Consider the following 14,692-nt stretch of genomic DNA (forward strand, 5'->3'; position numbering starts at 1 on the left):
AATCCCCCTATTTATGCTTTGTATTTAAAACTGCTGCCAAAAGCCTTGGTCAAGTGTTCCATTTGGCATCACTTAACAACAGGGGACCACCCACCTCACGGGCAAGCCTGTCAAAGAGATACTGCTGCGTCACAACTTCATTCCAGTTCCTGTCTACTTCCTCTCCAAGATGGGAGTCTTCACATTCTTTAAGCTTTATCAAAGCTGTAACCTGCATTTGAAAAAGACAAAACAATGGGTTTCGAAGGGTTTAAACTACCTCAACTTTACCATCGCATTCACTGATGCTGAAAGAAAACCCAAATTACATTAACAAGGTAGTTCATTGCTTTCAAACTGAACTGGAAATGCCCACAGCACAAATGTTTAGAGAATGTGTGCAGAGCAGAGTAAGGGTCAGGATTTGAAAGCAAGGCCTTTGGCCAGAAAAACCTCAGAAATATGCCAGAAGTGTAACCAAATCCTCCAGTTCAGGTGTCATTTATCCATTCAAGGAAGAGCTTTTCAAGATCACATTTTACCTGGGTGCTAAAAGCATCTTCAGTTAAATGCTTGATTTTCTCTTCAAAGCAAGAAAGAAACTCCTCTATTTTCTTGTCAACCAGTTCAGAACTAAAAGAGAGTTAAATAATTCAATCAATCAGGCAGGAAAAAGAAAAAAAACACCCCAATACTGCAAGGAAAAGTAGCAGAACAGCCCATGAAGGCTGAGGGAACATTTGAGACAGGCTTCCTTCCCAAACACCCCCTTCCTGTCTTCCCTGGTTGGTATTGGGGCATAAACCCAGTGCTCCGCTCCAATTTTTAGCTGTGTTACTGTTCAAACACGGGGACTGCAGATAACGAAGCAAGAGGCCTCACTGCTGCGATGCTGTCAGGGGCCCACGCTGTCTTACACCCAACAGCAGTGTGTGCTGTATCAGGACCCCCGCAGCTGCAGGCCCGAACCCAGCACCTCAATAGTTACGGTCTACTGGATGAAGACAAAAAGAAAGAAAAGTAAGTTGGTGTGATGGATCGGGAGGTTTCTGACACACCAAAACCTTTACAGATGACACAGACCTCAGTACTGGAAGCGCCATCCAAATGTGAAAATGAGAGGCAGCAGTGCTCTGTGCTACTTCAACTTTCATATCACCCTTCAGGCTGGCAGGTCAAACACCTGTATTTAGCCCCAGCTTTGAACAAAACCATCATTTGTTCTGTCTGCTGAAAGTGAGGCAGCGGAACAGCCGGACAGGATTTACTTGGCAACAGCTTGAGCTCTCCTGGCAGCGTATATCTTCAAAAGGCAGTGAGCTATTTTACTGAGTCTTGGGATTACTTTTCCCTGTTCAAGTCAGGACTGCTGCAGTTTTAAGAAGCTTAAGGCTATTGCTTTATTTAGGTGGTGTTTTTCAGTCATTAGATGTCGCAACTCTCAGCAGTGTCACAAGCTGAGGCCAGGACTACTCTTGTGACATTCCCTGGGCTCACAGAATTAAAAAAAAAAAAAAAAAAGACAACCCTCCATGGCCTGAAAGAGGTGTGAGCTCTTTGCATAAAAAAACTCAAGCAAAGGCAAACTGAAGCCAGCTGTGACCTCATCAAATAGGACAAGCAGAAGATTAAAGGAAACTCTCTCAGTAATAATTCTTCAGCTGGATGTTGTGTAAATACACAACTTGCACAAAGCAGGACATGTGAACATGGTCACGTGTTCAGTTTGATACCTCACTCTGCTCCACGAGGCTCAGACAGATGTTCAGTCTCTGAACGTGCACAAGGCCCACTGACCACCTTGTTAAGCACGACTCTTCTAAAGCCAGTTGCCGTAAAGTTCCTGTGCTGAAGTCATCCTTACCGAGACGGCAGCAGCAACCGCTGCCACGCAGAGAGGTGCTCTGCACAGCAAAACGCAGCGAGGAACGGCCCGCTGACCCCTCGAGGCCCCGGCTGGCAGACCCACGAGACACCTCCTGAAGCCGAGCAGGTCTGCATCAGCCAGGCCCTGCTGCCGGAGCCGCCGCCGGCAGGGCGCAGCGCGGTAAGGGCACCAGAACAGGGCGCTGGCAGCCCTGGCCTGGGAGCAGTGATGAACATGAGCCGCAAGAGCACGCGCTTACTTGTATTTAGTTGCCTGGGTTGCTACTGTGACCGAAAAGCCAAGAATCCCAGAAGTATTCCTGCAGGTAGGGTACACGTGGTAGCTTAAAAAAAAAAAAAAAGGGCAGGGGGGAACAATAAAGTCACAATTAAATTTTCATTTACAGGACATGCTGCACATTAAAATAGTGTTGGTACTTTACAAAGAAAAATCTCAAATATAAATTCTCCAGTCTTATTTCCTGCACTTCAGTGCTTTCTCATTTTTCAGAAATCCTTTTAAACTTGGCAGAGTATTTGTGTTTGTGTTCCTGCAAACTAATTCATCAGCCTGACAGACCTAGAGCTGTGAAAAGCTTGTTCCAGTTTCCTGAGGTAGAAGGGTGCCTCTGAGGGAGGCTGCTACGCACCACAGAGCCGCTGTGAAAACAGCCCTGGGGAACAGGGAGCTGATTTAGGAAGTGGAAGGAACAACTTTACGGTGAATAATTCCAAGTTAACACACTGGTAGTAGATGCAATTCCTATAGGAATCAAAAGCAACTTGGCTGCTGCTTGTACTGATGGGTGCTCCCAGTTTTGGTGTGTTTATGTTGCTGCTTCCATCGCAATAATGGAGGAATTGGCCACTGTGCAGGAAAGGTTTCCAGAGTACAAATACTATGGGGGGTAGGAGCTATCCTCAACAGTGAACTCACCCGAGGGTCTGCTTTGTTCTCAGGAAGTCAAAGCAAGGCTCTTCCATGTGCATCTGAAACAGAGCACAGATGTGTTACAGTAGAAGCGATGCATCCCTGCAGCCACCCCTGGGGCTCCATACACAAACGTGATCACAACAAGCGAAAACAACTGAAGTGCTGCCTTTCCAACTGCACCCTCTGAGTTAAGAGAGCCCTCAGTCTTCCAGGTTGGTAGCAAAGAGAACAGTCTTCCATATTGTCCATTGCTGCAGCAGCTGGGGGATCCTGTCCCAAACGCTCCCAAGTTTAATCACAGCAACCAACAGATCTACTGTCTCCTTCGTACCATTTAGCCCCACAGCCTTATCTTAGCTCCAAGCACTGTTGTCTGGGAAGACGCTTAGATGATTTTGGAGATGCAAACCTGACTTACCACAAGCAGTTCCATCAGGGTATATTCCCTTAGATTCCTGGCACCTGACTAGAAAGAAAATGAAGAATTTAGGGTGATTTCACAGAGTTAAATTCAGACCAAGGTGACAGCTGTGGCACGCACCTTGGCCTGGACTGCAGCACTGCATTACAGTTTACAGCAGGGACAGCTAGAAAGCCTCAATACGCCTTCAGAAGAGAGGGGAAGGTCTCAGCCCAGGACCATGTGATCAGTGATGAGGACACCAGGAAATTGCCAAGGCACAAACCCAGCTACGAGCACATGTCGGAAAGGGAAGATGCCGGTTTCAGGGAACCCCACAAGCTGTGAGAGCCCACATGGGTTTAGCCTCTGAGGCCGAGGGCGTGCGCTCACGTGAGGTTTTCAGCTCTCTGTAACATCCCTGTCCAGAGACTGCTCTCAAGGCTGTGACATACGTACACCCACAGCACCAGCAGCTACCAGAGGGAACAGGCCAGCATGCACCAAGCTCACGCGTTACCTGGTAATAGACTGTCACTTCAGAGTTGGCATCACCTTTGTTGAGAGTTTTCACCTTACAGAGCAGATGCGTACTTGGCAAATCCACCACCCGGAACTGAACAGGGCAGGGATGGGCCAGGGGAGCGAACTGGAGCTTTCTGAAGGGAGCACAAACAGCAAAGTGTCAAACACACGCTCACGTCTTGGCCAAAACCAGTACAACACACACACTTGGTCTGACGTTATCTTCCCCTTCCCCAAACCAGAACAATGTCCACTGAAACTGCCATGAGGAAGAGCCACCTCCCCCAAACATCAGCACTGCTGCACCCAGGAGGGGAGAAGGGGATTTCTGCATCACTCCCACCCTGACCCCTTCCTCCAAAAATGAATCTTATAGTTTCCACATAATGAGAGGTGCAAGAGTCAAGAGATACTCACTGAACAACATAATTCAGGAAATCCTTTGCTTCCTAGGAGAGAAGGCATAAACATAAGTTTTATTTAGAAGAGAACTATTACCCCAATTCACAACCACACACCCCAGTGCATCACTTGAGAAAGTGACCCCCCAAGCAAAGAAGAGCCGAGCTCGGTCGCACCACCTATGTCCCTGCCCCCTCGCCTTATCTCAAGTGCCTCTGGACACCTCTGCACCAGGCTGCAAAGCGAAACAAAGAGTCTCCAGGCAGCGTCTTGCACTGCAACTTCTCCAGAAACAGCATCAGCCACCACAACAGCAAAGGGTGGACACAGAAGCAGGTAAGGCCCCTCTCTCATGCATGAAGTTGGAGCTCTGGGAAGGAGACTCTTGGGCTCAAGTGGAAGAAATGGGAGGAAGAAAGTGAACCGGTAAGACTGATGTAGGAGTTACAGGATTGTGTGTGCCACAGTGTGAAAGGAGCTTAGCTCACACAGAGGCTGCAGCAACAAAAGCATTTTGAACGAAGATTCTTAGCAAATCACAATTAGATTCTCAGACCTCCTTCTGTTCCACAGCTCAGGAGGGGACAGCTACCATTGTAAGAACGTGACCTCCCAAAGGACATTAACACATTTTTTTTAGGAGGCTCTAAACTGTTTAAGGACTAACATCACCAGCCAAGACAAGCTTCTTGGCACAAATCCTAATTGCAGAGTGTTTCTCTCCCGTGCCACACGCAGGCACTCAATGACACAGGATACGTGGAGCTAAGCCCCATTACAATCCTGTTCTAAAAAGCCTGACAGGACTGCGTGTGACCTAGCCCCAGGGTTGAAACCTTCAGTGAATACTGCAGGTGTTTGACAAGACCGAAGACAACCGGACCTCAGTGAGGTTTGATCACACCATCCAGGCAATCAAATTTCCAGGATAAATGTACTTTGAGGGAAGCCTCCTCCTGTGGCACCACCGTGGAAATTTCTCAATATCAAACATATCAATACACCAAACGATACAAAAAACAGTGGCAACAGGGGAAACACGTTATGGGCATACTTCTACCACATTTTCCCCTCTCTGCAATTTAAATCCAAATTCCCAGAAACTTCTGTTCAAACTGGCAGCTACGGACTCGCCAGTGGCTTATCCAGAGGAGCACTCCTGAGCTGTCAGAGGTGAAGCTGCCCTGTACCAGCAAGGCTCCAGACTGCCAGTCCGGAAGAGGCACTCAGCTGGAGGTGCTGTTCGGTGCGTGTCAGCTGCTGAAGCTGTACTTACCCTGCTCGTGAAGTTTCCTTGTACGAGACCCTCTACAAAGAGCTGTGACTTGAAAGCCTTAACGAAGGACGAGAGAGACTCAATGGAAAGGCCGTTCATCAGCGTCTGGTACTTATCTATCATGGACCACCTGCCGTGTTCTAAAATCAGGAGACGCACATCCCTGCAGCGCAAGAAGCAAAACAAAACCACACGATGTCAAGAGCTGTTCCCTGTAAGAGATCCCAGTTCTGACTGGGGATTGTACTGGAGACAGGGAGATGTCCCCAGCAGCATTGCTGCTGGCTGACTCTGCCCTCCCTCAGCACCCGCTGTCGGCTACACGTCACTTCAGAACAGCAGCGACCTGGATGCCCAGTCTGACCCACACGGCTGACAGGCTGGGTGCAGAGCTGCTCGAGCTCTCTAGCTACAAGCAAACCCTGGAACAAGGCTCTACGAGCACAGAGCAGGGATTCCTGAGCTCTGCAGCTCAACCGCATCACTTGCTGTGCAGCCAGGTTTTGTCCTCCCGCCCCGAACTCACTTGGCCAGAGTCTCAGGTTTGATGAGGATGTTGAAGTATGTTTTCTTCAGCTGCTCTGTTATCATTTCAAAAACTGCTGGAGTAAAGCTGAAGTCAGACAAGTAATCAATGATGAGCTGAAATAGAAGCTGTAAAGAAAACAGGTTTAAGTTGGGTTTTTTTTTGTGTTTTTTTTTTTTTTTTTTTAATAATCAATTTAAACTTCATTCTACATAATATTAATTTAAAAAAAAATCATCATTATTTGGTCAAGCTAAGAGACATGCAGTGTTACTAAAGCACATTCCTCAGCTCTGTTAGATGTTCTTCACAATTCTACACCAAATTACAGTCAGTTTCAAAAGGACTGCATTTTTAGAAAGTGAATGAAATGAGCTCAATATCCCAAATCAGCAGCAGTTTCCACATTCTATCGAAACAAACCTAGCCCGTAACTCCAGCATTTCTGTATTAGATATTCCAGTTTTTCCTTTTATGGCTGGCCAGCACAACGGCATCACAACAGAGCCACGTTCATGATTAAAAAAAGAACATTCAGACCATGCTATTGGCATCTCTGGCCTTTTCTGTTAAACTTCACATTAATAAGTCTGACAGAAAATTGACAGTCTTGTTAAAGTTCCGGTCAAGCTCTTGCAACAAAAGTCTCAGGAAGCTTGGTGGTTCTCTCCTCTTCGATCACTACGTCCTCTCTGTGCTTGCCCTGTCTTAAATCGCCAGTACTTAGAGAATGGGAACAAGGATCCCCCCCAATCCTCGTAAGGTAATAAGCTCTCAGCAACCCAACAAAATAAAACTGCACCCAAAATGAGTATGTTCAGAAGCTCCAAAGTCAAATCACAAACAAAACTTATGTTCAGACACACTTCTCCAGACCGCATGCAAACAGCCTCAGCTTATAGATGGAGAGGCTCTAACGCTCTATATGGACCTGGGAGACTCATGGCTCTTTTTAAAGGAAAAGCTGTTAAAGCTTTAATGGAGATACAGTGATTCATTAAAGGAAGATTTCTCTTAAGTCTGCCTACGGTCAGTAATTTCAGCTTGGGTAAGTGAATAAAACTACATCTTTATACACGTAGGCAGTTGAAAAGCGTTTCCTGCATTACCCTGTATCTGAACAGACACAAATTTTCCAGTTTAAAATACCCCGTCTAAACAATGGAAGCTCCAGCCAGCTAGGCTCCAGCTGCTAGGAGACAAAGCACATGCACTGAAAAGCAGCCCACATAAAAGCATTCGGAAGATCAGCAGCACTTACAGGTAGTTTATGATTGAATCCTTTCACTCGGATGACTAAGCCATGCTCTCCAGCTACCAGCTTGTATTCCAACTGAGCGACGTCTGCTTCATACGCTGGTTCGCCAAGATTATGCGAAAGGATGTTTACAAACGTATCAAACAAAACTATGCTGGAAGGAGAAAAGGGCAGAGGGTTAAAAAGAAAGCAAAAAAAGATGGAATAGAAGAAAGATAAAAATGAAGCCAAATGAGTTTGATGGTAGACACCAGAAGTTCTCCAACAGGAACAAACGCTTGAGTAAAATGAGATTCAAAAAGACATTTTCAACAAACCTGGAAATACAGAATGCAAGTTTCCCTTCATCCAGAAAGCACACAACATTACTTAAAGATTATTTTGACATTCAACTATTCTTTGCAAGGAATAAGATTCCAGCTTCATGTGATTTAAGATTTGTTCAAAGTAGGAATGCACATTGTAACGTGTCAATGCTCAAAACATTGAATAATCACAGCAAATGAGGTTATTACACTCTGTGTAAAGGAATGGGGGACAGATAGACTCAAGTTATGCTGAAGACTTGAGTAATGAGATAATTATTTATATACCAAAAAAAAAAAAAAAAAAAAAGCTAGAGCAAATCAGGCTACCCAATGTGGAAATCGCAGTCTGTGCTTTCAGGCTTTTGTTATTGCTGGGATTCCAATTCAAAGTTCAAACTAACAAAGCTCCGATGAGAACGGATTTATAAGGGCTTTCCCAAAACATTTGTTGTGCCGGTCTCAGCAGGCTTAGGATCAAAGCATTGGCTACAAATGGCAATGCTAGCCCAAGGCTAGCCCAAGTGCAGCACGTGCAGAGCTGTAACCTTGAGGCCTGTCTGACCAACAGTTGGTTTCTAAATGCTGCCCATAGTCTCTTCACCTGCTCCTACAGGCTCCCAAGCTGCTGGTTCAGGACATGACTGTGGACTGCTCTTTTCAGGACCGACTCCTTCTCTAAGCACTTCCTTCTGGTACGTACACTGCTGCTGTTACATTATTTTTTCCAAAACTTGCACTGAGGAAAAACACACCATGAAACTCCTACGCAGCTGTTTGCTACAGAAATGACCTGCTGCAGAACCACCCTCGCCAACTAAGACAAAACCACAAGGAAAGCGTAACAACATGAGGAAAGGAAGCCTTATCATAGTCCAGTTTAAAAGTAATCATGCTTCATGGGTTTTCTCTAGGTATGGTAATTTAGTTACTTTGAAAGATAAGCATAAATAATATAACCCTCACTTCTCTGCAGACTGCTGTATCAACGGAGAGATCAGATGGAATCGAACATAACCTGGTGGGGTAAAAAAGAAACTTAAATGAGCAATTGTACAAACAGTGACAGCTTTCTGAAGCCAAATATATTTCCATCAGGTCGTTCTTTGGTCACAATTTGAGTCTAATGAAAATGCTCATTGAGCTGTAAGAATATATTTTTGCTTATATTAAGTCATTATCAAACACCTCTTTTTCGCGGCAAAAATCTTCCCTTAAAAATACCAAATATTAGAAAACAAAGCTGTGCTTTGCTGAATACCAACTCATATGGCCTGACCCATATCAATAAAAAAGAATACTCCACAAAACATCCGTTTAACAGGCACTAAAAATTGTGACATTCTGCTTGCAAAGAGCAATATATTTTCACATTTGTCTCAGATCCAGGCTGTATTTTTCTCTTCTTGTAGAAAAGACTGTAGTCTGTTTGACTATAGTCTCTTCTAATTAATGTGTTCCTTCATTCTCAAGCCCTTGTCTCAGTATCATAATCTGTCTGCCCAGTTCTGTCCATAGTCAGACGTTCTGAAGTCAGTATATTTCAGTGATTCCACTTTTTAACCTGAGGTATCAGCAGGGTTTCTTTGTTGCAAGGCAGTTTACCTGCTTTTCTTTTATTGTAGCTAATAAACACATCAAAAGGACCATGGAAGAGCTGACAGTAAACACTGAGTTTAAACGGTGAACACATCATGGGTTATTTGCCTTCAAATAAATTCCAGCTTGTAAAACCAGGGACCTCCTATTCTTCAGAAAGCCCTGAGGCATTTACCTTTGGGGATTTTGAATTTATCATCCTTCCTGTACCACAGACAGCCTTGTTGCGTGCTTAGTGTTTTGACTGGATATTCTGTCTCAGGACAGTCAGCAACTTTCAAAGCAAAGTCAGTGGCTAACGAAAAGCAAAAAAACAAACCAAAACCAGAAGTTAGTGGGTTTCAAAGGCACAGCCAGGCTACGTGCACAGAAGTCTTTAAAACTATTAACAAAATACATTTTTCCCCTCCCAGTTTGCTAAATTATATGTGCCTTCCTGGACCCAAAGAACATTTATTTTTCAGTTCCACACCAGAACAGTGGTTCAGATGCACTGCAGACATGGTGATGTTGCATTCCGTCCAGGATACAAGTTATGGGTTTATCTTCATTTGGTTTCGGCAACCAAGCCAGACAGTATGCAGATGTTTTAAAAACCAGCAGGATTAAGCAAATAAAATTGCTCTTCTAGGGTGTCTGCAGCTCCGTGTTAACTCCCGCTCTTGCATTAGGCCTGCTCTGTTATTGGCTGTATGATCTCTAAGTCCACACCTTGGAAAAACTCAGTTCTCGAGCTTGTAAATAATAGAACATTAAATCGAATTCAGGTGAACAGAGCTCTCATTTTTTAATCTGCAAAACCAGGCTGATGTTCAGGCAGAAACTAAGATTGTTTCTAAACCACAGCAAATTCACAAATAAATTATCAGGGAAAGATTTCACTCATGCTCAGGTGCCTTACCTATGTATTTGTTTTCTTCTGGAAGGTGTAAATCCTGATTTAACTCAAAGTCACTGGCCCATAAATCACTCCAGTACTTGTCAATATCTGTTAAAAAACATGAAATGCATTTAGTTCAACAGGAAGGTAATGCTACCCTATTTCCTAAGCCAGTCATCTCGTCTCTTAGCTATCTTCTTGAAGATTTGCAGTACGATAGGAGTTTCTCAATGTCACCTGGTTCATCAGGACTCTTTCTAAACCCCCTCCTGCGAACTCCCCTGCAGCAGGACTGAAGCAGTCCTATTAAAAGTAAATCAAGCCTGCCTAAATTGGTAATCCAGCTACCAGCAGGCCTTGTCCTTCACCGTTTGTGTTCTTTTCCTTGTTCAGGACCTCATGGCAGCCAAGTGGAGGGCTCGCTGGGATCCCCATCTCCTAAAACAATTGTAAAGTGGGAAACAACCGACACCAAAGAAGAACCATTACTGAGTAGGACAGTGTATTTGACTAATGATGAAGTCAGTAAAGCACTGAGGATTCATTTCCTTACTTCCATGTGGCTGTATCTTGTGTTGTTACCCTTTTATATCTTTAATGCACTAATTGGACATTTCCTAAGTTTCTGCTGCTGTTTTACCTTCCACGCTGTATTGTGTTCCAAACCACCTCTCTTTTAGATGACACTGGCCTTCGTTGGCAGCAGACAGCAAAACGAGGTTGGCTCTCTGAGGACTGAGCTGGTTAAGGGCATCAGCAATGATCTACAAGTTCAAGACAATATTTCAGTTTAAATGTCAACTCTGGCTCTGCCTGACCCCACAAAGACTTCTTAGTCTGGATATATGAAGAACAAGACATAATAAGCTTACAAAAAAGGAGATTTGATTTCTGAGTACAAAGAGAGTGATTCAATTAATACAAAACCTCTGCCTGTATTATGCCTAATTATATGCCTGTGTATGTGCCTACATCATCTAGCATGCCTACATTTTCTTTACAACAAAACATGTAATCACAGTTCAAAGAATATTTACCTCAGGCTTGTATTCAAACAAGAGCTGGTCTCCTGTCAGAAAATCCTCCTTCTGAAACAACTGCATGTTCTCACAAAGGCTTTCCACATAGTCAACTGGATCTGTCTGTAAGCAAATAGACAAAGCTATTTTTCACATAATCAGAAAACTAAAATATCGATGTTCTGTTCTGAGGAGAGCTTGACTGGTCAGGTATGTTGAGCGTGAGCTGCATGCTCTGCTTGTTACGGCATTTAGTTTCGGTTACTACACTAAACATATTTCATAACCATATCGAATGCTCAGGACTTCTCTGAGAATCCTGAAATACCAGACATCATCTTCATAGAAGAAATGGCTTTGACCACATGTTTACTGTCATTAAACCTACTAGGTTACAGACCCACTAGAATGCCCTCCTTGCCTCCAGGGAACGTAAGCAGAGTCACTCAATTCAAGATTTAAAGTGATCTGGAAGCTGGAAAGAGCAAACTGAGGAACTGCTGCTGCTGCTGCATGAGGATCTCTGATTCCGATCCCTTCCTAAGTTCTCTGCCATGATGTACAGCATGAGGAGGAAGAGGTTCTCCTACTTGGACATGGAAGTATAGATTGCCTTTTCACTGTGTAAGACTGCCTAGTGGAGCGCTTCTTGCTGAGTGCTATTTGTTCCTTTCAAACCAGGCAGCATCATACCGTACAGATCCCAGGTCCAGATACAGCCCACAGTTCGCCTGAAAAGAGGAGAGTTTGACACATCTGTGTTTCATAAATGTGGTGGAAAACATCACCAAGAATTTCTTAAGACACTGTACATCTGAGGAGACATTAAACCTCTCTTGGGGCACATAACTGCTTATCCCAAAACAATGCCTCTGTGACCATTATTCTTTAGGATGGCCGTGTACCTGCTCTTTCTATCAAGCAGCAGAGTGGCGTGCCATGACCAAGTCGTTCATCTGTCCCTAAGATGCACGACTGTCACAAAACCACGTATGTATCTCTGTTCCTTGCTTTGCAAGTTAAATCCCTGCACTGTCAGTAATTTCTGAATGAACACTCAAAATCAACTGGCCAAAAAGGCAGGACTCTTAACGGTGGATATTTCCCCAGCGTAAACTCGGGCGTTTTCTGTCCCCACCTGGCTTGATACTGGCAAGTCCATAGTCTGTTAGAGCAGTAACAGTTTTGAGGAACATAAAAATCCAGCTGAGAGTACTAAAAAGAACCAAGACAACTCATAAGAACCTTTCAGGAATAAATAGCTTCACTTTGATGAAAAAGTCAAACTTCAAATTGGCCGACCTCTGTTGGCAATGATCATAAAGACAGAACCATAAAACTGTACATAGGGCAACAGAATTCATTCCTGCTATGTCCAATATACTAAATAGCCATCCTTCATAGAATTTTAGTTGTTCTCTACTGTTCTGAGGAAAGCTTTTGTTTGGAGAAGGCAGTCTGTTGTAACTCTGTAGTAGCTGAATTTTGCTCACAAATTCTTAAAAGTTGTATTCCACTAAAAAAACACTACACAACATTTAAAAAAATGCACTTGTAAATCAGTGTAAACTTGTTCGCACCAAAGAAATCCACTGCTCTGTTATCTATCGCTTGGGGTTGCTGGCAGCAGTCCTTGCTGTCAGTACCCCTTGCAAATACCACTTCCGTTATTCAAAGGCACTCAATAGATATCCTGCATATGCTATTTTGAAGGCAGAGCTACAGATGCAAAGATTTGCTAAAAATTAAATTTCTGACATCCTGATGCTCACAGCAGACTGGTAGGTCTTAAGAGTGTCTGAAAACACTTGTAGCATCTGGAAAGAAAACAACTTTCCACTTTCAATATTTCCTTTTTTTTTTTTCCCCTCCTTCCTGCATCTGTGTACCTTAAAGAAACCAATAAACTTCAGTGATGCTTTCAAGCAATATACGTAGCATATGGATGTTTTCCCAAAAGGAGATTTTAGTGCTATACAAAAAAACAAGTTACCTAATAAGAAACAGAAAACGGCTAAAGGTAGTGAGAATAAGAAAGTCAATGAAGTGAGACGTCTCAAATCATCTAAATTGTGCTCCCTTCTTTTTCTTTATCTTTAACAAAAACAAGTAAGATTTTTTGCTAACTGCTATTTCAGTAAGCCAAGGAGGACTGGACACAACCCCACATCTACTGTGCAGACAAGGGGGTCACTAGCCTCCTAGCCTTTGTGAGGCCAGGTCACCAGCGAGCCACACATTTCACCCAGCAGTGCTTCTCTATTCCCAGAAACCAGCAGTGCCAAAACAGCTTAAAGTGAAATGAGGTAAAACTATTGAAAAGATTCAAACAATTTGCAGAGCAATATTAATGGGCACAGAACTTCACACATAAGGGCCTAATGATTAAAACTGAGAAAGAGCCTACCTACTAGGTAGGGAAGGAAAAAAGTAACATTAATTCTGTTAAGGAAAAAGTCACGGTATTTCTCTGCCTAGAATACAAATTCTTTCAGCAAAATACAGCCTCATTAAGTGCATCATCTGTTTCTGGTTGAATAGAATTTTGAAAATCTGTTTCAAAATTAAAAATAAATCCTTTTTATGGTTTACCCATATCAACAGAAAACAGTGGATGAATACCTGTTCCTGGTAGTGAAATTCATTAGCTTCAATCTTCTGGATTTCTTCCCATATTCTGTAAAGGAGAAGGAAGAGAATAAAAGTGGATTTCCTCCATTATTCCACAACATTTATCGAGAATCTGAAAAAAAAAGCAGTCTTCTAGGAAAGGCATCAAGGGTGAGTTCAGTGATTCATTCAGGTACAAGACATAGAAGCCAGGATTACATTCACTTCCATCCAAAACGGCATTTCTCAACCGTCAGAAAGTTCTGCTATTTTCCAGAGAGGAAGACTTAATTACAAAGAGTCAAAATCTGATACCAAATTAACAGAAAGGCTAACACCAGAACACCACTGTCCTGACTGCCACAGATCTGGCTCAACAAATTTACTCAAATCAATGCAAAACCTCACCTTACATCTACAGTAGTTCAGCTTACTACAATCTGAAACTGGATCACAATAAATCAAACTAAAAGCACCAAGAAACAAGCATAAATATTTAGCAAATTAATTTTTAAATTTTTTAACTGATACATTCCCCACACAGACAAGCTTTACTACTGACTCACCGTTTATGCTCTAGAAACCCCACAAAAAGTGCAAGCACTACAAACAAAAGCCTCATAGAGGACAATCTCACAAAGATCTGATGTAGTAGCAAACACTTGCCTTTTATCCGGCCCTCTTTTCTGCAGCATCTTCACATACTGAAATACAACATGGGCCACCTGCAGACAGAAAGGAACAATTAGTTTTTCCAAACATTAGGAAAACAGCAAGAAAATCAAGTTGCCATAGACCATACCTCGTAGAAGTGCTTGTAACCTTCATCAGTCAAAGTCACAGAAATGCTGAAGATGGAGTAAGTGGAGTTCTGTTCAAATCCTGTCTCACCATTTCCTCCATATAATGCAAGAGCCCAAAATCTATTGAAGAGTTAAAGCCACTTACTAATTACTCATTTCAGCTTTATTTGAGCTTAGTTACAGTTAGCATTATCATAGTTTTACTTCAATGGCTTTCAATCTGTTTACAGTTTACACTAAGCTTTTCCAACATAAAGATGTGAATCTCGGGATAGAGAATTTAAGAAAAACAGTGAAAAAGCAAAGTTGC

General features: G+C 43.1%; 1 protein-coding gene across 1 annotated transcript in view; it reads right to left on the reverse strand.

The window, feature by feature from the left end:
• NRDC (nardilysin convertase) overlaps window positions 1–14,692 on the reverse strand; it is a 28,698-nt gene that overhangs the window by 725 nt on the left and 13,281 nt on the right. Inside the window, exons 12-29 of the mRNA XM_009958341.2 lie at window positions 14,382–14,502; window positions 14,246–14,304; window positions 13,592–13,646; window positions 10,988–11,092; window positions 10,591–10,714; window positions 9,972–10,058; window positions 9,246–9,365; window positions 8,438–8,489; window positions 7,170–7,320; window positions 5,909–6,036; window positions 5,383–5,545; window positions 4,122–4,153; window positions 3,700–3,838; window positions 3,198–3,245; window positions 2,783–2,835; window positions 2,106–2,189; window positions 522–612; window positions 95–211 (exon numbers count right to left, since the gene is read on the reverse strand). Coding sequence (XP_009956643.2) covers window positions 95–211; window positions 522–612; window positions 2,106–2,189; window positions 2,783–2,835; window positions 3,198–3,245; window positions 3,700–3,838; window positions 4,122–4,153; window positions 5,383–5,545; window positions 5,909–6,036; window positions 7,170–7,320; window positions 8,438–8,489; window positions 9,246–9,365; window positions 9,972–10,058; window positions 10,591–10,714; window positions 10,988–11,092; window positions 13,592–13,646; window positions 14,246–14,304; window positions 14,382–14,502 — 1,729 coding nt within the window. The remainder of the gene's footprint in view (window positions 1–94; window positions 212–521; window positions 613–2,105; window positions 2,190–2,782; window positions 2,836–3,197; window positions 3,246–3,699; window positions 3,839–4,121; window positions 4,154–5,382; window positions 5,546–5,908; window positions 6,037–7,169; window positions 7,321–8,437; window positions 8,490–9,245; window positions 9,366–9,971; window positions 10,059–10,590; window positions 10,715–10,987; window positions 11,093–13,591; window positions 13,647–14,245; window positions 14,305–14,381; window positions 14,503–14,692) is intronic.

The sequence above is a fragment of the Leptosomus discolor genome, chromosome 3 (assembly GCF_034619465.1).
Source record: "Leptosomus discolor isolate bLepDis1 chromosome 3, bLepDis1.hap2, whole genome shotgun sequence".
NCBI lineage: Eukaryota > Metazoa > Chordata > Aves > Leptosomiformes > Leptosomidae > Leptosomus > Leptosomus discolor.